Source organism: Sus scrofa, chromosome 5, assembly GCF_054392235.1.
Source record: "Sus scrofa isolate SSC_HxYL_T2T_F1_AM1 chromosome 5, Sscrofa_HxYL_maternal_Yorkshire_Landrace_v2.0, whole genome shotgun sequence".
NCBI lineage: Eukaryota > Metazoa > Chordata > Mammalia > Artiodactyla > Suidae > Sus > Sus scrofa.
Window position 1 is genome coordinate 23,982,219 of NC_139387.1, and position 26,783 is coordinate 24,009,001.

Consider the following 26,783-nt stretch of genomic DNA (forward strand, 5'->3'; position numbering starts at 1 on the left):
AGTCATCAAAACCACATGGTACTGGCACAAAGACAGAAATATACATCAGTGGAACAGGATATAAAGCCCAGAATTCAACTCACGCACCTACAGCCAACTCATCTACGGCAAAGGAGCCAAGGATATACATTGGAGAAAGGACAGCTTGTTCAGTAAGTGCTGCCTGGAAAACTGGACAGCCACATGGAAAAGAATGAAATTAGAACACTCCCTAACACCATACACAAAAAATAAACTCCAAATGGATTCAAGACCTAGATATAAGACCAGACACTATCAAATCTTAGAGGAAAACATGGGCCAAACACTCTCTGACATAAACGACAGCAACATCTTCTCAGATCCACCTATCAGACTACTGACAATAAAAACAAAAATAAACAAATGGGACCTAATCAAACTTCAAAGTTTCTGCACAGCAACGGAAACCCTAAACAACACAAAAAGACAACCCACACAATGCGAGAAAATCTTTGCAAGTGAATCCACTGACAAGGGATTCATCTCCAAAATTTATAAACACCTTCTGCAGCTCCATACCAAAAAACAAACAACCGCATCCAAAAATGGGCAGAAGATCTAAACAGACAGTTCGCCAAAGAAGATATACAGATGTCCAAAATACACATGAAAAGATGTTCAACATCACTCATTATTAGAGAAATGCCAATCAAAACCACTCTGAGGTACCACCTTACACCAGCCAGAATGGCCATCATCCAAAAGTCCACAAACAAGAGGTGCTAGAGAGGGTCTGGAGAAAAAGGAACCCTCGTACACTGTTGGTGGGATTGTAAATTGGTGCAACCACTGTGGAAAGCAGTATGGAGATTCCTCAGAAAACGAAACAGAGAACTACCATTTGATCTAGCAATCCCACACCTGGGCATCTATCCAGAGAAAACCACGACTCACAAAGACACATGTACGCCAATGTTCACTGCAGCACTCTTTTCAATAGCCAGGACATGGAAACAACCTAAATATCCATCTACAGAGGAATGGATCAAGAAAATGGGCACATATACACAATGGAATATTACTCGGCCATTAAAAAGAACGAAATACCAGCATGTTTAGCAACATGGATGGACCTAGAAATTATCATGCAAGTGAAGTCAGCTATACAATGAGACACCAACATCAAATGCTATCACTGACATGTGGAATCTGAAAAAAGGACAGATGGAACTTCTTTGCAGAACAGATGCTGACTCACAGACATTGAAAAACTTATGGTCTCTGGAGGAGACAGTTTGGGGGGTGGGGGGATGTGCTTGGGTTATGGGATGGAAATCCTGTGAAATTGGATTGTTATGATCATTATACAACTACAGATGTGATAAATTCATCTGAGTAATTTAAAAAAACGGAGTGAACATAAGATTTTGCTAACAAAAGAATCTCAATCATACATTCAGTAAAACTTTGCCATTGTTAGCTTCTTTATTCCTATTACTTAGGCTTGCCTTTTAGGTAAGTGAGTAAATGAATTGTATGTGTAAACAATTATCTCAAGATAGCTGTAAGTATGAGAAAGTTATAAAAACCCTTAGCTTTTTTCTTTCTTTCTTTCTTTTAGGGTTGCACTAATGGCATATGGAGGTTCCCAGGCTAGGGGCTGAATCGGAGCTGTAGCCGCTGGCCCACACCACAGCCACAGCAATGTGGGATCCGAGCTGAGTCTGCAATCTACACCGCAGCTCATGGCAAAACCAGATCCTTAACGCACTGAGCGAGGCCAGGGATCCAACCCATGTCCGCATGGATATTAGTCAGGTACATTAACCACTGAGCCATGATGGGAACTCCTAAAAACCCTTAGATATTGATTATCAAAAGGGCCAACTTAACATCAAGCATTTAAAATACAACTGAATTCACAGAAAGTATAGTCATATTTGGTACCCAATATATTTATTTCTTTGGGGTTTTTAAAGAATTGTTACCGTATATGTTAATTATGGAATTCCAAAGAAAGGGACAGGGTGCTACTTCACAGTTTTCCCTAAGCAAATATGTATTCATAATATATTTTTGAATTGATAAATTATATGGCACAGAATATTTTAAAATGCGTAATGAAAAAGAGTTTGATTTCTCAAGAAAATACACTTACATTATCTTTTAATTGTACTGATTTTCACATAGTAACTAAGTGACCACACTGTGGAGAGGACAGTATCGGTAATATCCTAGTACGACTGTCAGACAATGTTTACAGTCTTTGCGTAGTAAAGGTAAAGATAAACATAACCTAATATTTCTGAAATTTCTGGAAAGAATTTTTCCCATGAATTCATAAAACACAGTTCTCTCTTGTGTACTCCTTTTTATAATTCCTATCTTTCTATAATTTTATAAGAATTTTTGTGGAAAAAAAAAAGAAAATAAAAAATACTTTAGAGCTCCCACTGTGGCACAGTGTATTAAGAATCCCGCTGCAGCGGCTCAGGTTGCTGTGAGGTGCAGGTTTGATCCCTGGCCTAGTGCAGTGGGTTAAAGGATCCAGTGGTGCTACAGCTGTGGCTCAAATTTAATCCCTTGCACAGGAATTTCTATATGCCCTGGGTGCTGCCATTAAAAAAAAAAAAAAATTCAAAGAAGGAAATGAGGCCAGTCTCATAGTTACAGACTAGAAAGACCAGCACAAAGGAAGGAAAGTGCATGAGAGAAGGAAGAGAATTTGAATGGAAAAAAAAAATGAAAAATAACTTATATGAGAAGAATTAGAATTTAAAAGGAAAAAAGAAAAAAAAGATATATGCAAATATCCTTGGTAACCTGCTGGCAATAAAATATAAGCAATGAAAAATAACTCTAGGAGACTATGTGGAAATTAAAGTATTTTGAAAGCCCAAATTTTCATTTAACTGCTCTTCATTATGCCTCTAAAATATGAAACAGCTCTTTTATTTTTTCATTTCCTGGAGAAAAATGCAACCTTCCTTGCCAAGTCCATGAAGCCTCTCTTGACCTGCTGATTCCTTAGGCTATAAATAAAAGGGTTCAGCATGGGGGCTACTGAGGTGTTTAGCATGGCCACTCCCTTGCTCAGAGACACCCTGTCTTTTGCTGAGGGTTTAATATACATAAAAATGCAGCTGCCATAAGAGGTGGAGATGACAATCATGTGGGAAGAACACGTGGAAAAGGCCTTTGTCCTCTGACTAGTAGAAGGAATTCTCACAATCGTTCTGATGATATATATATGTAGGACAGAAATATCAAAGCCAAAGTGAACATCATAGTAAACACAGCATAAGAAAACCCCATTATTTCTAGGAATTTTGTATCTGAACAAGAAAGTTGCAAGAGGGGAAAATAATCACAGGTAAAATGGTCAATAATATTAGACTTGCAGTAATCAAGGTTTAAGAGCAACATGAGTGATGGGAATATGATTAAGAATGAAACTAGCCATGAAGAGAAGACAAGGAGCACACAGACTCTTTGATTCATGATGGCCAAGTAATGCAGAGGTTTGCAGATGGCAACATAACGGTCATAGGACATGGCGGCCAAAAGGTAAAATTCAGCGACTCCTAAAAGAATTAAAAAAAATAACTGAGCCATGCAATCATTAAAGGAAATGGTTTTATCTCCTGTAATAATGGTGCTCAGGAACCTGGGTATAGTGACAGTTGTGAATGACACCTCTAGTAAGGAGAAGTTTCTGAGGAAGAAATACATGGGGGTCTGGAGGTGGGAATCCAGCAGGGTCAGGGTGATGATGGTCAGGTTCCCAGTGATGCTGAGCAGGTAGGTGATGAGCAGAAAGACAAAGACCACAACCTGAAGCTGTGGGTCATCTGACAGTCCCAGGAGGATAAACTCTGTTACTACTGTGTAGTTTCCCATTTTTGCTCTTCTCTTGTATAACCTATTAGAGGCGGCACAAAGAAAAGACTTAAAGAAAAGGAGGTTGTCCATGGATAACACTGAGATTTGTCTTCAGAAGTAAACTTATTATGCCAAGCTAAATTAAGAGATTTAGAAACAATTTAATGGAAATAGATAACTTGTTTTAAAGTAAGCTTTTACTGTATGTCAGGCTCTGTGTTTCACATGTAATTTTTTTTTAATAAACCCCCTATTTTACAGATTGGAACCAGCCTAAAAAGATTTTTAAGAAGCTTATCCAAATCACATACCCACAATGGGAAGAGCAGGGATTTTTACTGAGGCTTTCTAAGTATTTGAAATACAGACTAGAAATTCTACTGTTGACTAATAAGCCTCCCCTAAGGATATCCTTCCCACTGGAAACGTCTTTGTCTTTTCTTCAACCCCAGTAAAGGCATCTCATTTCCTAGGTTCTGTCACCTAATTTTTTGTATTATTATTTGCAGGTATAACACAGAAAAGCCAAATATGCCAAGAGAACAGTCACTCACATGGATATGCCTTTAATATGAAAGTCACTGGAGTTAAAATTTAACTATGTGACCGATTTTGAAGTATCTGCTTTGATTCACATTCACCTTCCCAACCTAGTTCTTCTCACCTGAAGCCAGGGGCTCATTACCATGACACCATCAGGTGTTAGACAGTCCAGAGTAGAGAGGAGGCAGAGTGCACACTGAGCAGACTGGATCTGTGTCATGGGCTAAGGAAACAAAATTGTATGGATATCTGAACTTAGACACTACTTTTCAGAGAACGTATTTTCTTGAAAACGTCTACCATCTAAATGATATCAGTAATTCCAGCACCCCTTTCTCTCCCTCTGTCTCTGTATATATACAGGCTTTCTATGCTATTTATTTATTTATTTATTTATTTATTGGCCACACCCATGGCATATGGAAGTTCCCAGTCCAAGGACTGAACCTACACCATAGCAGGAGCCCAAGCAGCTGCAGTGAAACACTGGATCCTTAACCCTCTGCACTGCAAGACAACTCCCTAAATATCTTTATATTTTCCCATTTATATACAACAGCATTCACTTAACAGAGGCTCTATACTGTCAGTGTATTGGAGTAGGCCACGAAATAATAATGGAAGCCTTTTATTTTATCTTAGTGAAGCAGTAAGGATGATACCATTAAAGTCGAAAGATAGGAAGAGTGCCCTCTGTATATGAACCAGTTCATTTTACTATCACTCATTCTGTGAATTCTCATTAACAAGTACAGCTTACATTACAGTGTCAGGAGAGAACTTTTTGCGATAGAATATTTAATTTCAAGATATAGGTTTGATGATTTGTAGTGTGCAATGCATCATAATACTCTGAAATTTCTCGTGATTTTTCTCCCCTTAAAATCCTGAGCCCTTTTTTTCACTCACTTCACTTTATAGCAAAAAGTATTCCTCCTGCCAACTTAAGGAAAATTCTAGCTAAGACATATGGTGGACAATGCTAATGGGAAAGCATGTGAGATTTACAAAAAAATGAACATTTTTTTTATTTTGATATTCCTCAGGGACGAGAGAAGTCTTAAGAACACTTACAAGAAAAACAGACATCACAATTACATACTCCGTAAACAAATTTATTGAAATTCAAGTATATAATGGACATTTATAAACATGAAAGTCATTGTTCTCAAATGAAAATCCTCTGTGACCAACAGCTGTGGTTGACTCTGTTCTCTAATCATTTCTGGGATGTGATCTGTCAACCACTCCTGGGGTGTCTGGGTGAAGTAATGAAGAACACAGCCAAGTCTCTAAGGCATCATTTCAGATTTTCTTTCCTACCTACCCATCCACATTGTTTTCCTCGTCTGTGGAACTTCTGATCCCAAGCTTTATATTCCTTCCTGTATCTTTCTTCTTAAAGAATTTGAATGTCTTGGATATCTCATTGTTGAATCAGGCTTGTAGCTCACTGAAAGGGAGACTTCACCTCCTCAATAAGCAAATGCTTGCCATTGTGTAAAATCAAACAACTGGAAATGATTTTCAGGACATTTCCTCCATTCCACAGTCAATTGTAAGGATGTCCTCTTAGAGAAAAGAACAATGGTGTCCCCCACATTGTCTAATTTAAAGAAACAACATTATTTAAATGATCACTAAAGATTAGGAGATTGTTTTTCCTAATTTTATTTAAATTATGAGAAGTGGGAGGCTCCCTAAATTCCATGGTATAATTGGAAACTTAAATTATCTTCCCACATTCTCTATGTGTACTAAACTCTCTTTTCTTATATTAAGACCCTAAGAAGTCATAAGAAATGTTGTGAACATGTATAGCCTCAAGGCAATTTGCACCCTCAATATTAGCTCAAGGTTTTCCAAGTCTCTGTCCTTCTCTCTGACATGACGTTCTTTTGCTTGGTGTTAGGTTTTTATGCTGGGTCAATTTGTCACAGAAGAGAACAGATTATTGGTTTATTTCAGGTTATTTGCAGATTATTACCTTAAGACTGCCTCTTCAAGACACATTACAAGCAGCCAGAAGAAGTCCTAGGAGCAGAAGTCTCCATTTATGCAACAAGTGTAAAAAGTACAGAGGGTTCTCTTTAAAATCTGAGAAACATAGCATTTTTATTAAAAAATCGTCCCCCCCCAAAAAAAGACTGCCTCAAATTACAATTAATTCTCCTACAATTAGTTCAGAATTCTATTTCTCTGAGTCCTCTGGAAAAAAAAATTTGCTTTTTCCTCATGGAAAAGAGGAGTCAGATCAAATCAGTCAGATCAAAGCAGTCTGCATAGGAGTAATGAAGGAAAACGTGAAATCTTCTAAATCATTTGCAAAATCTGTGGGTTTTCATAGAGAAGTTCTATTTCCTGATTGTCTCAGTTTAACTAGTATCTACATTTGAAGATAATTTTCAACTTAAAAAGGAGAAATTCTTATAAAAATACGGCATCAGGATTTAATTTTAACTTATAATGTATGGGGTTGTTGGAGAAACCGCTAGGCTTTCCATTACAACAGGAATGGATTAAAAATACAACTCTGCGTTTTAGGGTTTTTTTTTTTTTTTTTGCACTGTGAAAATAAGAATAATTAGTTCATGGAATTATTGTAAAGGCTAATTTAAATTAAAAGTAAAATTATGTTGTTTAAAAATTTTATAGCATGTACTCCCACACAGTACTGTTATCTTTATTATTCCTAAAAATAAAATCAAGTATCATAATTGAGAAAAATAGTCCCACGATGAAACAATAATAACCATTTTTGAGGAAACTCATTTGAGAGAGCAATGCTCAAGCTCTGTCATTCACTCATTACAATAACCCTATGTTGAGGTGGAGAAATTGACATTGACAGTTTAATACAAATAAGATCATATAGTCATTTAATGATAAAACTAGAATTCTAGAGTTTCTCTGCCTGAAACTGAAGCATGTGCTACTTATCAAATCTATATTCAATGAGTAAGACCAAACTCAGAGTAATTTTATGAAAATCACTAAAGAAACGAGTTAGTATGAGAAATAGGAAATGTAACTATGCTCATTTTTAATAACCCTTGATATACAAAGAAAGAAACGGCAACCCCAAATTATTCCACTGAACCTGATGAAAAGTTGAACTAAGAATTAATACATCAGTGCTAAGAAAAGGAAAGTTTTCATTGGCTTCAGCTTTACAATCTTACCTCTATTTGTCATACAAATGCATCACATCAGTTGGTTGAAATTATGAAAAAGAAATATCAGCAACTATTTCAGTTTTAGGTTAAGAAATCCAGCACTTTTAAAAATCAGTCTATCTTAGCACATTTGGAATTATTTTATTTCTGTAGCTAAGACTTTTTGATGCATTTTCCTTTGTAGTTATGAGAGCAAAACTATTGAAGAGAAGCAAGATATGCAGTTACTTTGGGCCTTTCTGGACATGACTTCTGCATGGATTTTAACCTGCATAAGCCACATGTTGTCTCATCTACATTTATGCCCAGGGCTCATGGGAGATACTCCAGTGAGTCAAATGTGCCAACAGGGGCCATGAAGAAAATACACTACAGCTTATAAACATGTTACCAACGTGTGCACAAATATCGAAACAGAAAACTTGGGGGTAATGTACAAATAGACAAAAGGGCATGAGAGGTAGGCCAGCAGCATATGTGATATTTTGCATACTCTCTAAATGAGAAACTATCTAAATGTGCGACGGCTGTAGAAGAGGTTTCTTGAGTTTCCTGAATCAAAATTTCTCTGAAGAATAAGCCTTTTTTTTTTTCCTTTTGCTGATTAAAATACTGGGATAACTTGATCTTATGTGGCAATGTTACATTTGATAAGGGATGAGTTCTCCAAGAAGACATAAAAATTCTCAAAGACCATGCACCTAACAACAGATAAACTATGGGAGGCATAAACTAATCGAATTGCAAATACATAGATGAATACACTATCACAGTTGGAGATGTCAACACCCATTGATCAGAAATGAACATACCCATCAGATAGAAAATCAATAGGGACACAGAACTCAGCAATGTTATCAACCAACTGATTAAAACTGACACCTCTAAATACCCAGTAACAGGAAAAATCACATTATTCTCAAGCTCACACTGAAAATTTACCAAGATAGACCACATTTTGGACAATCAAACACACCAAAAAATTTAAAATACAGGAATAATACAAGGTCTCTCTAAAAGGCAATGACTGGAAGAAATATCTGCAAAAGAAACATCTGACAAACAAGTGTTATACAAAATAGCCAAAGAATTCTTAAAACTCAGCAATAAGGAAACAAACAACCTGATTAACACACAGGCAAAAGACCTTAACAGACATTCCCCAAAGAAGATACACAGATGGTAAATAAGCATATGAAAACATGTTCACATCATAAATCATCAGAGAAATGGAAAATAAAGCAAGACTTTCCTGTACACCTATTACAATGGCCAAATCTGGAACACTGACAATATCAAATGCTGGTGAGGATGTGGAGCAATAGGAACTCTCATTTATTACTAGTGGGGATGCAAAATGGGACAGCCACTTTGGAAGGCAGTTTGACAGTTTCTTCCCAAAGTCACCATACTCCCCTTCAATCCACCAGTCATGCTCCCTGCTATTTGCTCAAGCGAGTTAAAAACAGGTCTTCACAAAATGTGAAAATGGTCTTCTGACCTTTGTTATGTCTCTTTTCTCATTTCTGTGCTCCACCAGTGTTGTATATCCTCTCTCTTCGATGCTAGAACTCACCTGAAGGTACTTTCTCCTATGGATGCTTGGCTTTTTTGGTTTTTTGGTTTGGTTTTTTTGGGTTTTTTGTCTTTTTAGGGCCGCACCCATGGCACTTGGAGGTTCCCAGGCTAGGGGTATAATCTGAGCTATAGCTGCTGGCCTACACCAGAGCCACAGCAATGCCAGATCGGAGCTGCATCTGCCACCTACACCACAGCTCACGGCAATGCTGGATCCTTAACCCACTGAGCGAGGCCAGGGATTGGACCCTCAACCTCATGATTCCTAGTTGGATTCCTTTCATCTGCACCATGACGGGAACTCCCTCCTATGGATGGTTGTTAAATTGATGTTTCATTTGGGATATAAGGCTGAAGCCTCCTTATTCTGCCATCTTGCTGATGTTATTCTTTCCTACATTATTTTGTTTTCTAGTAATATTTTGCAAAGCTAACCATATTCTGGGTCATAAACTAGTTCAAAATAAACCAAGCATCAAAAATTTCAAAGAATTGAAAAAACTTCTGAAGTATTTAGTTAAAAACCAATATCAGTCCTAATACTAGTAATATCAATAGGTCTGATAAAAAGGAGTTCAAAGAAAATATTCCAAGTGAGTATAGGCAGCATGATTAGGGCTTCCAGGTATCTGATAATCTATTGTCATTCTTCCTGTTGGTTGACTACATGCGTGCACATTTTTTTCATAATTAAATTTGTTAGACACTTATTTTATGTATTTTCTTGATGCACATAACTTCAAAAAAATTGAAAGACAGTACTGCCAACACAATCCTGAATAGGAAGACGGGGAGGAAACCTGAGTAATTGTACTGCAGATAAATACACTATAACTATAACTAAGACTGTGTATTATTTGTAAGAATCAATGAAACATCTCAATGCCTCATATTAAGAGCTATTTTGGGTCAGCTTTATACTGTTAATAATGTGGATATTTATTAAACTTGTCACTGTGGTTCTTGACTATAAAGTTCTCCACTGCAAAGGTACTTCACTCCCCTGAGTAATTAAAAATTACTGTGCACTAAAGAGCAAAAAAAAAAAAAAATTACTGTGCAGTGATATTTTGTGCAGTGCTGGGATATTCTGACTGCATAAATATTACATTTCCTAAGAAATCTTTATCTACTATAATCATTCATTATTATTTATTCTCTAACCTAATTATTGATGGCAATATATAATACCATAACATTAATATGATGGCTATTTTTCTAAAGCTACCACTCCTCCATCTATCACTTGGAATTTTGTCATGAAGAATGGCATTATCTTCTCTAATCCTGTTACAAATTTTCTAATTTATTTGCAGTGTTTTTCTGCCTAACATGTTATTATCTATTTTTATAATTAGTTATTCCAGTGTCCTAATACTGTCAGTTAGAATTCCTTCTAAGTGAATCCTTTATCATTTGACATGTTCCTACACTTTCTGAGCACTTATTTTTTTTGGACCAAGAAGGTATTCCAGCTCATCTTGTCCTTTAAATGTTTAGCCCTGGAATCAACCTGGAATCCCCATTTCTCCAGTTTTCAGAGGTTATTTTAGCATGAAATGGTACTCAGAGTGCAAGATTTGGATGGTTTGTGTGGTCTTTGGTACTGAGTTATCATTACTCCTTGGAAATTCCATGAAATGGAGAAAGGAAATACATTAAAAAAAAACATTGTGTCACACTGACATGTCTTATTCCAGTCTAATAACACAGTTTTTCAACTTCTTCTTTTATACCACATTGTATCTCTCCTTCTCCATGGTAAGAAACCTAGCTCCAACAAAAATCCATTAACCTATCAATACACAGTTCTACAACACACACAAAATAGTCTCTGAATTGCCACACTACTATCATTACAAAAACAAACTGACTATATATATAAACTTAATTTTTCTTTGCAGTCCCCGTCCTATTGATGGCCAATGGTCAAAATACTGTCTTAAAAAAATTACTTGTCCCTATGTGGTTAAAAATTTGTCTTAAAGCTATGTTCACTTGTGTATATTTGGTTTTAAGGACTCACCCCATTTTGCTCATTTAATTTTATCTTTGGAATATGTAAATAAGAAAATTTTAAAAGTTAAAACTATGGAATGAAGTATAATTAGATTTGTGTCACTTTTTTTACTCCATTGATCTCTCTTTCTTTTCCTAGGTATGTTTTCGTTGTTAGCCTAATATTTTCATATTTATGTTGTCAGTCCTCTCACATTGCTCTTGTTTCTCAAGATTTCTTAATTATAATTGTATGCTTGTTCTTCCATGTTAAATTTAGAATTGTTTTTGGTATCATTGCCCTTCCACTTGGATCAAATAACCAAGAAATCCCAATGCCATTTGAAGTGTCAGTGACAAATGGGATGCTATAAGGCTTTGCCACAGTGGAGATTCATAACGCAAATGTGATTATGGAACAGCCTTTTGCAGATAAACACTCTCCCTTTGAACACTTTCTTGCTTGCTACTGGCTCCCAATAGAGACCAAAGGCCAAATCATAAGGCGTCAATTCACCATGTGGTTTGAGCTCCCATAATGAACTGGGTGTTACTGGCCCTTCTGATCCATAAACCTGGTCGTTTATGGCAGCAAACTCTCATCAAAGGGAGATAGTGCTTGGGATGTCAGGCTTGAGCAGGTCCAGAAGGCACAGTAAAGCTTCTGAACTGAGACTTCTTCAAAGCAAATTTCTACTGCATTACATCCTCTTCCTCTCTCCATATGTATTGGCCTCAATTGGGAATAACTAGTAACTAGCTGACCAAGATATAAAAAATAGGTAGCTGATTACAGGCATTCTGCACAATATCCTAGGATCCACTCGAAAGTAAATGATTGTTAATAAAATACATGCCATGTAAACAATATATATATAATTTTTAAATGCTGATATAGTGTTACCAATATTAGTCAATGCTGACTTTCCAGAAAAAAAAAGTGCACTTCATCTGGAGAGAAATTGATGTTTTTGTAATAATAAAAAGTTACGTCCAAGAAAATATAATAATCCCAAATTTGTGTCTGCATAAAAACACAGGTTAATATTTCTACAAATAAAAACATGACATAACTACAAACAGAAAGAGTGAGCTCCCTAGTTGTTTGGGGAGATGTAAATAATTCAGTAATGGTAGCAACAGTAAAAGTACAGATTTAAATCATGTGGTTAATGAACTTGAATATACTGGCTAATGCAAATAGAACATTTCACTCAACTACAATTACATATAATTTCCAAGTGTACAAGAAATGCTTATAAAGAACTCTGACCACATTGTAGGCCATTAAGTTAAATTTAACTAATTTAATGAGTTCCCACTGTGGCGCAGCGGAAACAAATCCGACTAGGTTGCGAGTTCGATTCCTGGCCTCACTCAGTGGGTTAAGGATATGGCGCTGCCATGAACTGTGGTGTAGGTCGCAGATGTAGCTCGGATCTGGCGTTGCTGTGGCTGTGGCTGTGGCCTAGGCCAGCAGCTGTATCTCTGATTTGACCCCTAGCCTAGGAACCTCCATATGCTGATGGTGTGGCCCTAAAAAGACCAAAAAAACAAAACAAAACAAAACAAAAAACTAATTTAGAAAGAAGTAATTGAAAGAAAGTATGGCTTATGACACTGTAAGAGGATTCTCTGGAAAATGTTATGCTCCAGAGGACCCATTTAGAGCAGACTGAGGTCAGTACAACTCAGTGACTCTTCCCAGCGGAGAAAGAGTTGTGTGCGGTGGGGAATGTGTGTCCCACACATGAGCCTTTCAGGGTCGCCTGAAGGACTCATGTCTATCTAGCTCCTCATGGAGCCCCTCTGGGACCTGACATCTCTAGATGCCTAAGGGCTAACTGAGAACAACAAAGAGCTGCATAATTTGCCTTTGCTTCAAGGAGCTGAGTTACAGAAGACAGGGAGTAAGAGATTATGAGCTCCACGTAAAAAAATGGACAAAATTTTCTAGTTAGGAATCTCGAAACACAATCTGAGAAGACACATTCTCAGAAAAGATTTGAGAAGCCCTCAGAATCTCTAGGTGGGCTGAATGGTGATAGTTTCCCCTGAACTAAGCCAGCTTAAAAAGATTGGGAAGAAAAAAAAAAAAGATTGAGGAGTTCCCGTTGCAGCGCAGCGGAAATGAATCCAACTAGGAACCATGAGGTTTTGGGTTCAATCCCTGGCCGCTCAGAGGGTTAAGGATCTGTGTTGTCGTAAGCTGTGGTGTAGGTGGCAGATGTGGCTCGGATCTGGCGTTACTGTGGCTCTGGTGTAGACCGGAGGCTACAGTTCCAATTAGACCCCTAGCCTGGGAACCTCCATGTGCTGTGGGTTGGGCCCTCAAAAAGACAAAAAAAAAAAAAAAAAAAAAAAAAAAAGATTGCGAGAGGTGATGGTTCTCAAATGTGTAGAGCAACACCAAGTTACAAGGGACATGAAGGAACAGGAAACAGCCCAATCAAATAAACAAAATAAATCTCCAAAAATAGACCCTAAGGAAATGGACGTATATAAAAACCAGGCAAAGAATTCAGAATATTTGCCATTAAGTATGATCATTGAATTCATGAAAGTGGCAGTATTTTAGTTTTACTGTATTTTGAAATGTTTAATGAACATTTTCTAAAAATGACAGAGAACACAGAAGTTCTATAAATAATATACAATATCCTGATCAATATTTCTCTTGAATATATGCACTCAATTTCACAAAGAATAAAGCTTCCTTTAAAGTGCACTGCTCTGTACATATTTCATCTATGGACTGAATTTAGTATTCTACAATATGAAATAGGTAGATTCTTTAAACCTTAAAAAGCTATCACTATTCATCTTGAAAATATGGAAGAAATTTCACATTAATTTGGAAACTCTATGTTAGAAGTACAATTGACATTATGTGTACCTTTTAGGGATTGATATTGACAGAATGAAAACCATTTTTTACTTTGTATTATATCTACTAAAGAAATATATTTCATTTCCACAAAATTCTGAAGGAGAAATAACTTTTACTGTATTTTCAAATGTCAGTAAACAACGCAGTGAACACTCCTAGGCATGGAAGTGGAACAAATGGATCGGAAAAATATATTAACTGTAATGCGGAGTGTGAAGAGAATAAAAAGAGCAAGTGTAGTTATACAGAGAGTGTATGCTCTTTAGAGTGTGTTTTTTTTTTAACCAAAATATTCATTTCCTTGCAGAAAATACTGCTTTATAGAGCATGTCTTTGAAGGCTTGTTTTACTTGCTGGTTTCTCAGGGTGTAGATGAAGGGGTTCAGCATGGGGGCAACAGAGGTGTTGAGAATAGCTACTCCTTTTGTCAGTGATGCCTTTTCTTTGGCCGAGGGACTAGCATACATGAATATACAGCTTCCATAAGAGATGGAAATGACAATCATGTGAGAGGAACAGGTGGAGAAAGCCTTTTTTCTCTGATTGGCAGATGGGATTCTCAAAATAGTCCTGATAATGTACATATAAGATAAAATCACTAGGGCCAAGGTGAACAGCAAGGTAACCAAAGCAAAGTAAAAACCGGTTACTTCTAGGAGCCATGTATCTGAGCAAGACAATTGCAAAAGGGGGAAATAGTCACATGCAAAGTGGTCAATGACGCACAGTAGTCCAGCTGGAGGAGAAGCATAAGGGGAGGGAAAATGGTCAGAAACCCGCCCAGCCACGCACAGAGCACAAGCAGGATGCAGAGTTTCCTGTTCATGATGGTCGTGTAATGAAGAGGCTTGCAGATGGCAACATAGTGGTCCTAGGACATGGTGGTTAGAATGTAAAACTCAGTCACACCCATGAAAATAAAGAAAAAGAGTTGAGCTGCACAGTTGTGATAAGAAATAGTCTTATCCCTGGTGATAACTGCACCCAGAAATCTGGGGATACATGCAGTAGTAAAGGAGATTTCTAAGAAAGAGAAGTTCCGGAGGAAGAAATACATTGGCGTCTGTAGATGGGGGTCCACCAGGGTCAGGGTGATGATGGTCAGGTTTCCAGTGACACTTGATACATATGTGACAAATAAAAAGAGGAGAATCACAACCTGAAGGTCGGGATCATCCGAAAGGCCTAAGAGGACAAACTCTGTGATCACCGTGTGGTTCATTTCTCTCTTTTTCTCTTTTTTTCTTCTTTTAAAGATATTTAGGTGGAGAGTATATTAAAGGGAGGAGATGAACAGAAGAATTCATCGAGATCAATATCATCATTGATACATTAAGGGTTCTATTTTTGTGATTTCACATTATTTGATCACTCATGAAATAGTAAGTAATTGTGATTAATGGAAGTGACTGTTTGGAGAAGTCAACATTTAGGTCCTCTCTTGGACACAAAGATGTGTAACCATTCTCAAGGGAGATTCGCTATAGAGGAGAGATAGGTGGCTACTGAGAGTGCCGAGAGTGGCTTCCAGAAATCCCTCCTGGTCTGTGATATGGCAGAGATGTGGCCTGGACTTTGCTTTGTTCCCAGGAGATCAGTGCATGACTCTCATTTTAGGTCAAAACACTTAAGACTCAAAAAAAGAAGCCATTAGTGCAACCAGAGCGACGTGAGATCTGAAAATCTACACTCATAATACCCAATGTTGCCATATCCCTGGCAGTTCTTTCTTTAAATATTGTTTCTTAAACTTCTAGACCAGTTTTATTGAAGAAGTTGATAGTATGTTTCCACAGCTTCTTAAGGTTTCTGATATTCTACTTTCATTTTCCAAACTATTTCCCAAGAATCGTCATAAAATAGAGAAAAATTTAATCACATTTGCTTAGTGTGACCTTTGCAGGTGTCTGGCAGAGAAGCAATGCTTGTACTTATTCTATTATTCACAGCAAAAATATGGCTGTCTGAAATATGGAGAAGGTAATGTCATGATTTTAGCAAGCCAAATACAAAGAATGTACATCCAGCAGAGCTGGGAATTAATTGAACAGGTTAGGATGAACAGGAGAGGCTTTCCTGTACATTTATGAAATATACTTTTGGATCAGTTGTCTCATGCGAAACATAAATGTGGGGCAGAACTACAAGGGAATAAAGTATTTTTTTTCATAAAGCTTAATAGCTAAGAGAGAAGAATGCACAAATGGAAAATGCATGGGGCTACAAACTGGGTGACAGAGTAGCTAGGTTCTGAGGCAAGTTGTTACTTTTCAATTTGTGTATCAGTGTGAAAAGAAAAATGGATAAATACTGCATATACCTTTAAGCTTAAAAATAAATTGGGTCACTTCGCTATACAGTAGAAAATTGACATGACACTGTAGACCAGCTATAATGGAAAAAATAAATTGGCAGAACACTGTAGGCCAGCTATAATGGAAAAAATAAAAATCCTTCCAAAAAAATAAAAATTAAAAATGTGTACATATCTAGTAAGTCATGGAAGATGTCAAACATTAGTGATTTCACTGGAATTGTAAGACAAATCAATAAGTGAACATTTCCTCTATTAAGTTAAATAAAATGATTAGGATATTTATATCAATGGAGATATAATTTGTTTTTTAAAATTGTTCTTAGAATGTTTTCAGCACTATACTGGTTTGTATCGTGCTCTTCAAAAAGTTCACGCCCGATCTTCAAATCTGTAGATATGACCTTATTTGGATGGAGGGTCTATGCAGATATAATCAAGTTAAGATGAGGTCCTGTACATTAACTTTCCATGTAGCTTTATTTAATAACAGGTTGTCCATGATTTATTATTTTAAATAAAATTTTCACTTACAGATTAACACCATATAAATACAAATGCAACATTTATAATTAAAGATGAGCATGTTTATGGCACATTAGTCAAATTCTTTTTAATAGTCTCTTTCTGCAATATGTTCTAAGTACTGCTTCATCATTACCATAAATAAATTCATTTGTCCTCCAAAGCAACAATAAAAGTAATTTTAAAATCCTTCCTCAGAAAGTTGCTATTATTTTAAGATCATTAGATAATACCAATTTCCATTTAATTTGAACTATTTATATGTTTTATGGAACTCCTGAATTAAATATCAACTAAGTATGTCTCAAATAATCATTGTGAGTATTATAAATGCCTTTTCAGACCAAAGCAGTAAGTAATATGATAATGCTGGTAGAGAATATTGCTTGTATTGAACAAGATAAAGGGAATCTGATATTTCAAAAACAATGTAGAAATCTCACACTTTCTTGTAAGAAGTGAAAATTATGTAAAAAGCAGTCTTTGACACCCCTCTATTCTCAGAACCTAACCTGATCCCAATACATACTGTCAAAAATACTTATTGAGTGATTAAATGGTAGTGATTCTAATTATGATCAGATTTTCTGCCATCATTCAGTGGAAAGATAGAAAACTTAAAGACAAGCCTGACTTCTCCTATGCTGCTGAGTAATGGAGACCTCAGGCCCAGTCTAAAACATCATAATGAATTCTTCACATTTTCCTTAAGATTAGAGAAAGACTCACTTGTTCACGACTTAGTCTGCTGCCATTCAGAAACTAATCTCTACGACTTGGTTATTGATTCTACTTGTGAAGTTGTGGATTGTGATGAAAACACAAATCGTTCTACATATCTTTTGTGCCCTGACTTCAGGCCACTATCACCTAAATATTTTATTCTAAATTATACACTAATTCAGGCCATTGTTTATTGTGTGGTGTCTTGAGAACACCAATCTCCATGGTTGCCTTTTGTTTACTTATCAACTAGTTCCCCTGAGTCCCCTGTAATGGAGCAGATAAAATTACGACTGGCCTGCATAACATTACTTCTGCACAAAAGATTGTACCATCTTGCTCACCAAGCTTGGAATGACACTACCTCAGCCTTCATTTCAGCTCCAATGTATTTCATTTCAAGTACAAAGATAATACTTCTCTAAGTGACAATAGGTAGGATATCCTGGGAACTTAGATTCCTGGAGAAATTTGCACTGATATTTAGAAATGGATTGTAATTTACCCTATTTGTAAACATTGAAGAGGAGCTCTTAGAATTATTCTTTATTATTGGTATTTTGGATATTAGATTACAAATATACGATGACAGAGGAGAAACAGATTGCAAAGCTTTTTGAAAAATCCCAAATCATTAGTTTAAGCAAATTAAAGATGTCTTTAGAAATGATATTGATTAAACCAGTCATATTTATCATAAAAGTAAGTACTTCTTTGATAGTTTCTTTCAGAAATATATTTTTGCTTTAATAGTATATAGTTATGTTTATACAAGTAATCTCAATTATGCACATTATATTTAGATAAAGTTAAACCACTTAATTTATATGAAAGATATAAAGAAAAATTTTAAACTACTAAAACTTACCAGGAGTTCCCTTCGTGGCTCGGCAGTTAACAAACCTGACTAGGATCTATGAGGATGCGGGTTCCTTCCCTGCCTTGCTCACTGTGATAAAGATTCAGCATTGCCGTGAGCTGTGGTGTAGGTCACAGATGCAGCGTGGATCCTGCGTTGCTGTGGCTGTGGTGTAGACCGGCAGCCGTAGCTTCGACTGGACCCCTAGCCTGGGAATTTCCATATGCCGCGGGTGTGGCCCTAAAAAGCAAGGGAAAAAAAAAAACTTCTAAAACTTATCAATTACATGTGATATTTTATTATAATATAAAGACTTTGTGATTTATAGGACTTCCATGATATGTGTGTTCTTACCTACATGGCTTTTCATTATCATTTTTAATATCACCAATATCATAATACCATGTAATCAATTTTGCCCAAGATTCAAAACAATTTATTTGATATGTTTTAACATTGAGCAGATACACTTTATGTTTTAGTTTTGCACAACTTGAATTTTGTTCATGGTGAAGGTTAGCATTCATCATATAATGGCAAAAGACCCCCAAAAAATGCATGGTTTATGACCACAAAGAAAACAGATGGTTGAAAGTGGGAATACATCCCTCCCAGCAATTTTGTAGGTAAAAATTTTGAGTAAGTTCATTAACATATTAAATATAATGGCTGTTACTGAGAAAATAGTATTCTTTTGAAAGCTCTTAAACCTCTAAAAAATATAAAATAACAAATGAGGCATTGCAGACTTGGGCAGTCTTTCTAGACATTAAGTATTTAAAAAATTATCTTAGATTACAGCACATCTAGCACTTTTTTTTTTTTTTTTTGGCATTTTGCCTTTTCTAGGGCTGCTCCCGTGACATATGGAGGTTCCCAGGCTAGGGAGCTAATCGGAGCTGTTGCCACCGGCCTATGCCAGAGCCACAACATGGGATCCAAGCCGCGTCTGCAACCTACACCACAGCTCATGGCAATGCCGGATCCTTAACCCACTGGGCAAGGCCAGGGATCGACCCCACAACCTCATGGTTCCTAGTCAGATTCCTTAACCTGAGCCACGACGGGAACTCCCAGCACATCTAACACTCTAAGGGAAAATAATGACTTGTTTCCCATTTTCAAATATTATTTGATCCACTGAATCCTTTAAAATATCTTACCAATTGTGCATACACTAATACCAATATGTTAAAAAGATTTTAAAGATTTTTTATAGAAGGTTTCGATTCAGGGCGAACCTGCGAGTAAGATACAGAAATTTCCCACAAGCCTCTTTCTCCCGCAGAGGCATAGCCTCCCTCATTATCATCATCCACCATCACAGTGGCGCCTTTGTTACCAGTAATGAATCACTGACACTTAAATATTTAAAGTCCATATTTTAGTTTGCTTTTAGGAATGAGCAATTTATGGTTTTGTACGATCATAAAATGTCATGGATCCAATATTATACTTTTCCACAGATTATTTTCATTGTCCCAAAAATCCACTAGACTGAAGATATTCATAGCCCGTCCTTTGCAAACCCCTGAATCCATCAAAAAATTTTACTGTCTTACACTAAACTATGTCTTCAGAAAGAATCATATTGTTGACACCATACATTATGTAGCCTTTATATATTGGTTTGTTCCATTTAGCAAGATGCATGTAAGGAGCTTTCATATAGTTTCACACTATGATAACTTCCTTTTATGATGCTTAGTGGAGCAAACAGTTAAACAAATCCTGTGTAATACCAAGAGTTATATTAGAAGAAAAGAAACAAAGAAAGAAGAAGGAAGGAAAGAAGGAAAGAAGGAGGAAGGAAGGAAGGGTCTTTGCCTTTCCAAAACTTACTTTGAATATTAACTATTGCCTTTCATCATCCATCAAGAAAAGAATAGGCACCATTGTGGAGAAGTGCCAAAATGATTTTTGGAAATAAGCAGGAATGCTTGACAGTTGTAAAAATAAAATTAGGACTTAAGTAAAACTACTACTTTATATATGTTATGTAAAAATTATATATATATATATAACATAGAGTAGACATATGGTAGATAAAGTTAATAAAAATATATTCAAGAGTGATATATTTACAACCTTAAAGACACCATTATAACAGATTACTGTTTAAAACTAGAATGTCTTGCAGTGCAGACACTGGAATTAGAAGGGAACCTACCCCCCCACCCATTAAATACCTCTCTCTGTACACTATTATCAGGGACACATTAATCGACCAGATGGACACCTGAGTTGACTCCATAGACTGTAAGAGTTCAAATGGGTAAAGAGAAAGAAATGCTTATATGAAATCAACAAATTAAAAATGATAATGAAGAAGAAAGCAACAAAAAATATCTTCAAGAGTATTGTGGTGTGCTGGAGGTAAGCTCTCAGAGTCTTATTTGAGGTTTCAATCTCAAGAGATTTTAACCTCTTTTTTCCCTTGTTTTCAGGACTATATTGAAATATTTAGCACACAGAGATTTACACTGAAACGTGTGAGAATACAAGGAAGGAAATGTAGGATAGTGAAGTAACATATGGCATAAGAATTACAAAGTTATTTTAAGTATTTTGTTTCTGGGTACTACAAAATCATTTTTCTCTAAAAGCCCAGGCAGCAATATTTTTCAGTGTGTATTCATGTGTGCATGATCATGTGTGTATGTGTGTACGTGTGTGTGTGTGTCTTTGCCGGTGTTATGGTTTCTTACACCTTCATCTGTTTTACAGCTAAAACAAAGAAGGAAAATAATGAGAAATTACACTGAAGTAACAGAGTTTATTCTTCTTGGATTGACGGATGATCCGCAGTGGCAGGCTGTACTCTTCACACTCCTGCTTGTTACCTACATGCTGAGTGTGACCGGGAACCTGACCATTATCGCCCTCACCCTTTCAGACCCCCATCTGCAGACGCCAATGTACTTCTTCCTTCGGAACTTCGCATTCCTAGAAATATCCTTCACGTCTGTCTGCATTCCCAGATTCCTTGTCACTCTCGTGACGGGGGACAGAACCATTTCTTATGACAGTTGTGTGGCGCAGCTGTTTTTCTTCATCTTCTTGGGGGTGACAGAATTTTACCTCCTGGCCGCCATGTCCTATGACCGCTACGTGGCCATCTGCAAACCTCTCCATTATACCATCATCATGAGCAGCAGAGTCTGTGCACTTCTTGTCTTCAGCTCATGGCTTGCAGGATTCCTCATCATCTTTCCACCAATAATCCTGCTGCTGCAGTTGGAGTTCTGTGCCTCCAATATAGTTGATCATTTCATCTGTGATGCTTCTCCAATTCTGCAGCTGTCCTGCTCCAGCACTCGCCTTCTAGAACTCATGGCATTTTTTTTAGCTGTGGTCACACTCATGGTCACGCTAACACTAGTTATTCTCTCCTACACATATATCGTCCGGACGATTCTGAGACTTCCTTCCACAAGTCAAAGGAAGAAAGCCTTTTCCACATGCTCCTCCCACATGATAGTTGTCTCCCTCTCTTATGGCAGCTGCATCTTCATGTACATTAAGCCTTCGGCAAGAGAAAGGGTGACTTCAAGCAAAGGAGTGGCTGTGCTCAATACCTCAGTGGCCCCGCTTTTGAATCCTTTTATATACACTCTACGAAATCAGCAAGTGAAGCAAGCCTTCAGGAACATGGTCCAGAGAAGGGCCTTTTCTTCAAACCAATGAATATTTTTAAAAGCACCTCTGGAAACAAAGCGAAATGAAAAACTCTTTCTCTGCATAAATTCTTTCAACACTTCATTTCGCTTTCAGTTAGATATAGTTATAAATCATCAATGACTCTTACTAGCCTAAAACAATGTCTTAGCTATTTAAAGTTATATAGAGAAGATCAATGTTTACTTTGTAACAAAAGTGTAGATGTCAGCAATCTCCATTGTTTCTCATTTCAAAGCAAGGTAAATTATAGGTTCGTGCAAAAACAGTGTGTTATAAGATGCTTACTAAAACCATGTACAAAAATAAAATTTATTTCATACTAAATAAAAATATGTACCTTAATTAATAACTCTAAAATTTCTTCTTCTGCGGCACCAAGAAAACATGTCATGAAGTTTAAAGCATTGTTGAAATATATCCTTAACTTGTCAAGAACATATAATCAAAAGGTGTTGAAAAATTGAATAGAAATTTAAGATAAAATGTGCTGTGATAATTATTACTTGAAATGAGACTGTATCAATTTTTGTATTAGTTTTCCTAGAAAATAAGAGCAGTTTTTGTGCAACAGAGGAGGTTTAATTTATCTTTTTCCTTTGGTAATGCTTTGTTTTTAAAAAGATAGATTATTTGACTAAAGATTTCCCTCTTTATACCAGCCATATTAGAAAAGGAAGACCATGGTTTATGGAGGCAAATCAAGCGATCACTTAATATTCATATTTATATCCATACTCTTTCAAATAATACAAAAATGGTGTTGCAAACAGACATGGGCAAAATGACAAACAGAATCTAGAATGGTGTGAGAAATTGAGAGTCTAGAGAGTATCTTGGAAATGATGCTATAAAAAGTATTTATGCTTTTGTTTTCCTTTATTAGCAAATCTACAATACTGTCTCTGTCTTTCCATTGTCTCTTTCACAAAAGGGTCTACCTCCCTCACTCTTATCTAAGAGCATGACCCTGGGAGGTAGTGTTTGATTATTGGAAAGAATGTGCCCAAGCCTACTTCCTATAGTTAATGAGGCAGTAACAAAAACTAAAACTATGTGCAAGCATTTTGAACAATATTAGGACATCAGGTGAGCAATGTTGTGGAATGGACTGAGATACATCAATTTATCTCTTCGAAACCTAGCTCTTAGTCATACTTGGGGGTGAACTTATTATTCCGTAAGACGGAATCTCATGCAGCCTCTCTGCACATTTAAGAAAGTCATTATGGTCACCTGTTGAGGGGCCCTAAAAAAAAAAAAAAAAAAGAGTACGTTCAATTAATATGAATGACTTGGTATAAAATGGCATATGCATCTCCAAATTAATGGGCAGAAATGAGAAGCAGAGAAGAGGTTATCAGGGAGTAAAGACCTTTCTCTAGAACTGCTTGATTTCTTATGTTGCTGCTTCTGATTTCTTTAAAATACCAAGGAGTTCTCTTGTGTCATACCGGCTTAAGTATCCAGTATTGTCACTGAGGCAGCCTGGGTTGCTGCTATAGTGCGGGCTTGATCCCTGGCCTGGAAACTTCCATATGGCATAAATAAAACAAGATAAAATAAAGTACTGAGTAAAAAAGAAAATTATCTCTCACCAATGAAAAAGTCTTCTACAAACTCATCAAAATTTGTGTCCACTATGGACGCCAGATTCAGCAAATAAATCACATAATCTGGGCACATCATCAGAAAAATATTATGTAGCCAATTTCATAACTCTATAAGGGAAAGTTATTCATGCAATAGCATTTCAAAAAGTTTTCTTTTTAGTTTGATAGCAATAACCAAGAAAATCTTAGGCTAAAATATGAGGGCCTAATCCAAACTTCCTACTTAACATTAATCACAAAAATTTCCATGCACTGAATGTTAACAATGCCAAAAGCATTAAGAATTGTTTGATCACTGTATATGTATTAATCTTATTTAATCCTCCAAACCATCTTATTATCTTACTCTATGTCAAGTAAGTAACATCAGCCTTGAGTTTCCTATAGCTCCTGTACCCCACAACCAGCCATATGGTCATATGTTTCTGTGGTCATATGGTATTCGCAAAGACTTTGAGGGGACAGGATCTCCAAATTATATAAAGATTTAGCTATGTTAAAAGCAAAGGAATCAAAGAAGATATATTATGCTAACACTAATCAAGAGAAAGCTAGAGTAGCAATATTAACTTCAGTCAAACTATATATTGTTAGAAGCTACAGAAAGAAGAGCAATTTAAGACAAAAGAAGTTAAATTAAAAATAGAGTAAAAATGAATGAAATCAAAACCATAAAAGCAAGAGAAAAAATCATGTAAATTGATGAATGTCTAGCCAAGCTAAACAAAAGGTGGGGGAGAAGACAAATATTAATGAAATAAGAAAGGGAAAAGAAGCCATCACTACTGATCCCATGCATATTAAATGGCAGAAAAGTTTACTAGGAGGTGAAGGGCCTAAACAGACATTCTTTCGAAGAAGACACACAATGGCCATCAGGTGTATTAAAAGTGCTCAAAATCACTAATCATCAGAGAAATGCAAGTCAAAACCACAATGAGATATCACCTCACATCTGTTAGAATGGATATTATCAAAAAGACTAAAGATAACAAGTATTTGTGAGGATGTGAAAAAAAAGGGAACCCTTGTATTCTGCTGGTAAAATGTAACTGGTAGAGCCGCTATGGAAAACAGTATGAAGATACCTTTAAAATTTGAAAATAGAACTCCTATACGATCCAGCAGTCCCACCTCTGGAAATATATCTGAAAAAAAAGTCAGTATCTTGAAAAGATGATCTGCACTCTCATTTTCATTTCAACACTATTATTCACAAAGCCCAAGACATGGAGCAAGCTAAGTGTCCATCAACAGATAAACAGATAAAGAAAATGCGATGTGATGTGTGTGTGCGTGTGTGTGTGCTGGAATACTATTCAGCTATAAAGAGGCAAGGGGTCTTACCATTTGTAATAACAGATGAAACTGAAACCGGAGGCCATGAAGCGAATGGAAATAAGCTAGAAAAAGATGAATACTGTATGGTGCTGCTCATGTGTGGAATCTAAAAAGTAAATAAATAAATAAATAACTCAAAGTCAAAGTAAAAGAGAATAGCATTGTGGGTGCCCAGGGGTGTAGGGGTGGGGAAATATGGAGATGCTGTAACTTTCTGTTATAAAATGAATAGAATAAGTTCAGAGGAGCTAATGACAATATGATGGATGTACTTAAAAATATTGTATTGTATTCGTGAAATTTGCTAAGAGAGTGGATCTTAAGTCTTCTCAAATCACATGAAAAAAATAATTATGTGAGTGTGATAAATAAGTTAACCGAATTGACTTTAATAACCACTTCACAATGCATATGTTTATCAAATGTTCATACTGTACACTTTAAGAAGTTACAATTTTATTTGTCAATTGTAAAACTGGGGGAAACAAAATAGTATGTGAACTCTTTTTTTAAAATGGGCAAAATCCTGAACAATGACAATACCAAATGCTGGTGAGAATCTGGAGCAAAGGTAATTTTTATTCACTGCTGGAGGGAAACCAAAATGGGACAGCCACTTTGGAAGAAAATTTGGCAGTTTCTTATATATGATCAAGTAACCCTGTCTTTAGCATTTACCCAAAGGAGCTGAAAACTTATGTCTACACATAAAACTTCCAGATAAATGTTTGTAACAGCTTTATTCATAATTGACAAAATTTGGAAAGCTACCAAGATATTCTTCAGTAGGTCAATGGATAAATAAACTGTGATACACCTAGACAATGGAATACTATATAGTGCTAAGAGGGATGAGCTATCAAACCGTGGGATAACATGGAGGAATATTAAGTGCACCTTCCTTAGTGAAAGAAGCCAATCTGAAAATGCCACATACTTTAAGATTCCAACTACATGACATTCTAGAGAAAGTAAAACTATGGTCATGGTAAAAAGATCAGTGGTTGCGAGGAATTGAGGTTGGGGAGAGGGATGAATAGGTGGAGTACAGAATATTTTTAGGGTATTGAAAATATTCTGTGTGACAGTATAATGATGGATACATGTCATTTTATATTTGTCTAAACCATAGACTCTGTAACAATAAGGACTTTAGGTAGTTTACATGTTGTGGGTTCATCAGTTGTGACAAATGTACTACTCTGGTACATACTGATACTATGGAGCATATTGATAACGGAGGAGGCTATGCATGTGTAGGGACAGGAGACACAGGAGAAATCTCTGAATCTTCCTCTCAGTATTGCTGTGAACCTAAAAGGGCTCATTAAAAACAGTGGGATGGGTGGCATCTTGGGAGTGCTGGGTCACAGACTCGATTCCCAGCCTGGAACAGTGGGTTAATGACCTGGCACTGCCACAGCTGTGGCTTAGGTCATGACTCCACCTGGGATCTGGTCCCTGGCCTGGTAACTCCATATCCGAAGGGTGGCCAAAAATGAAAAAAAAAAAAAAAAAGAAAAGAAAAAGAAAAAGAAAAAAAAATGACTTTATGTTCAAATCTTGAAACCTTTAAATGAGGCCAATTTTTTGAAAATTACAAGCAACAAATTCACACAAGGAAAAAGATCATCCGAATGGGTTTATCTGAGTTAAAGAAATCACATTGATAGTTAGCAACATTCCAAGAAGAAAGCCCCAG

At 36.4% G+C, this 26,783-nt stretch overlaps 4 protein-coding genes and 1 pseudogene across 5 annotated transcripts in view; 3 read left to right on the plus strand and 2 right to left on the minus strand.

Annotated features, from left to right (window-relative positions):
• The window catches only part of LOC146403237 (olfactory receptor 6C3-like), a 555,083-nt gene that overhangs the window by 102,265 nt on the left and 426,035 nt on the right, over positions 1-26,783 (plus strand). The gene's annotated exons all lie outside the window — the stretch shown is intronic.
• On the minus strand, positions 2,921-3,867 carry LOC146403241 (olfactory receptor 6C1-like; annotated as a pseudogene).
• Positions 14,217-15,311, minus strand: LOC110258131 (olfactory receptor 6C3). The gene is given in 2 exon segments (XM_021081291.2): positions 14,217-14,752; positions 14,755-15,311. Coding segments are annotated over 2 exon segments (927 nt in total). The 5' UTR covers positions 15,251-15,311; the 3' UTR covers positions 14,217-14,321.
• The window catches only part of LOC146403242 (olfactory receptor 6C2-like), a 143,093-nt gene continuing 131,593 nt past the window's right edge, over positions 15,284-26,783 (plus strand). The window contains exon 1 of the mRNA XM_084955869.1: positions 15,284-15,410. The gene's annotated coding sequence lies outside the window, so the exon portion shown is untranslated. The remainder of the gene's footprint in view (positions 15,411-26,783) is intronic.
• Positions 18,675-26,783, plus strand: part of LOC100736710 (olfactory receptor 6C75-like) — a 133,312-nt gene continuing 125,203 nt past the window's right edge. Inside the window, exons 1-2 of one of the 2 annotated variants that reach the window (XM_005663871.4) lie at positions 20,659-20,825; positions 21,177-22,472. In XM_005663871.4, the coding sequence (XP_005663928.2) occupies positions 21,198-22,136 (939 nt within the window). In that variant the 5' untranslated portion in view covers positions 20,659-20,825; positions 21,177-21,197 and the 3' untranslated portion in view covers positions 22,137-22,472. Of the gene's footprint in view, positions 26,418-26,783 lie in introns of those variants that run through there. The other variant, XR_014803303.1, reaches the window with a different exon arrangement.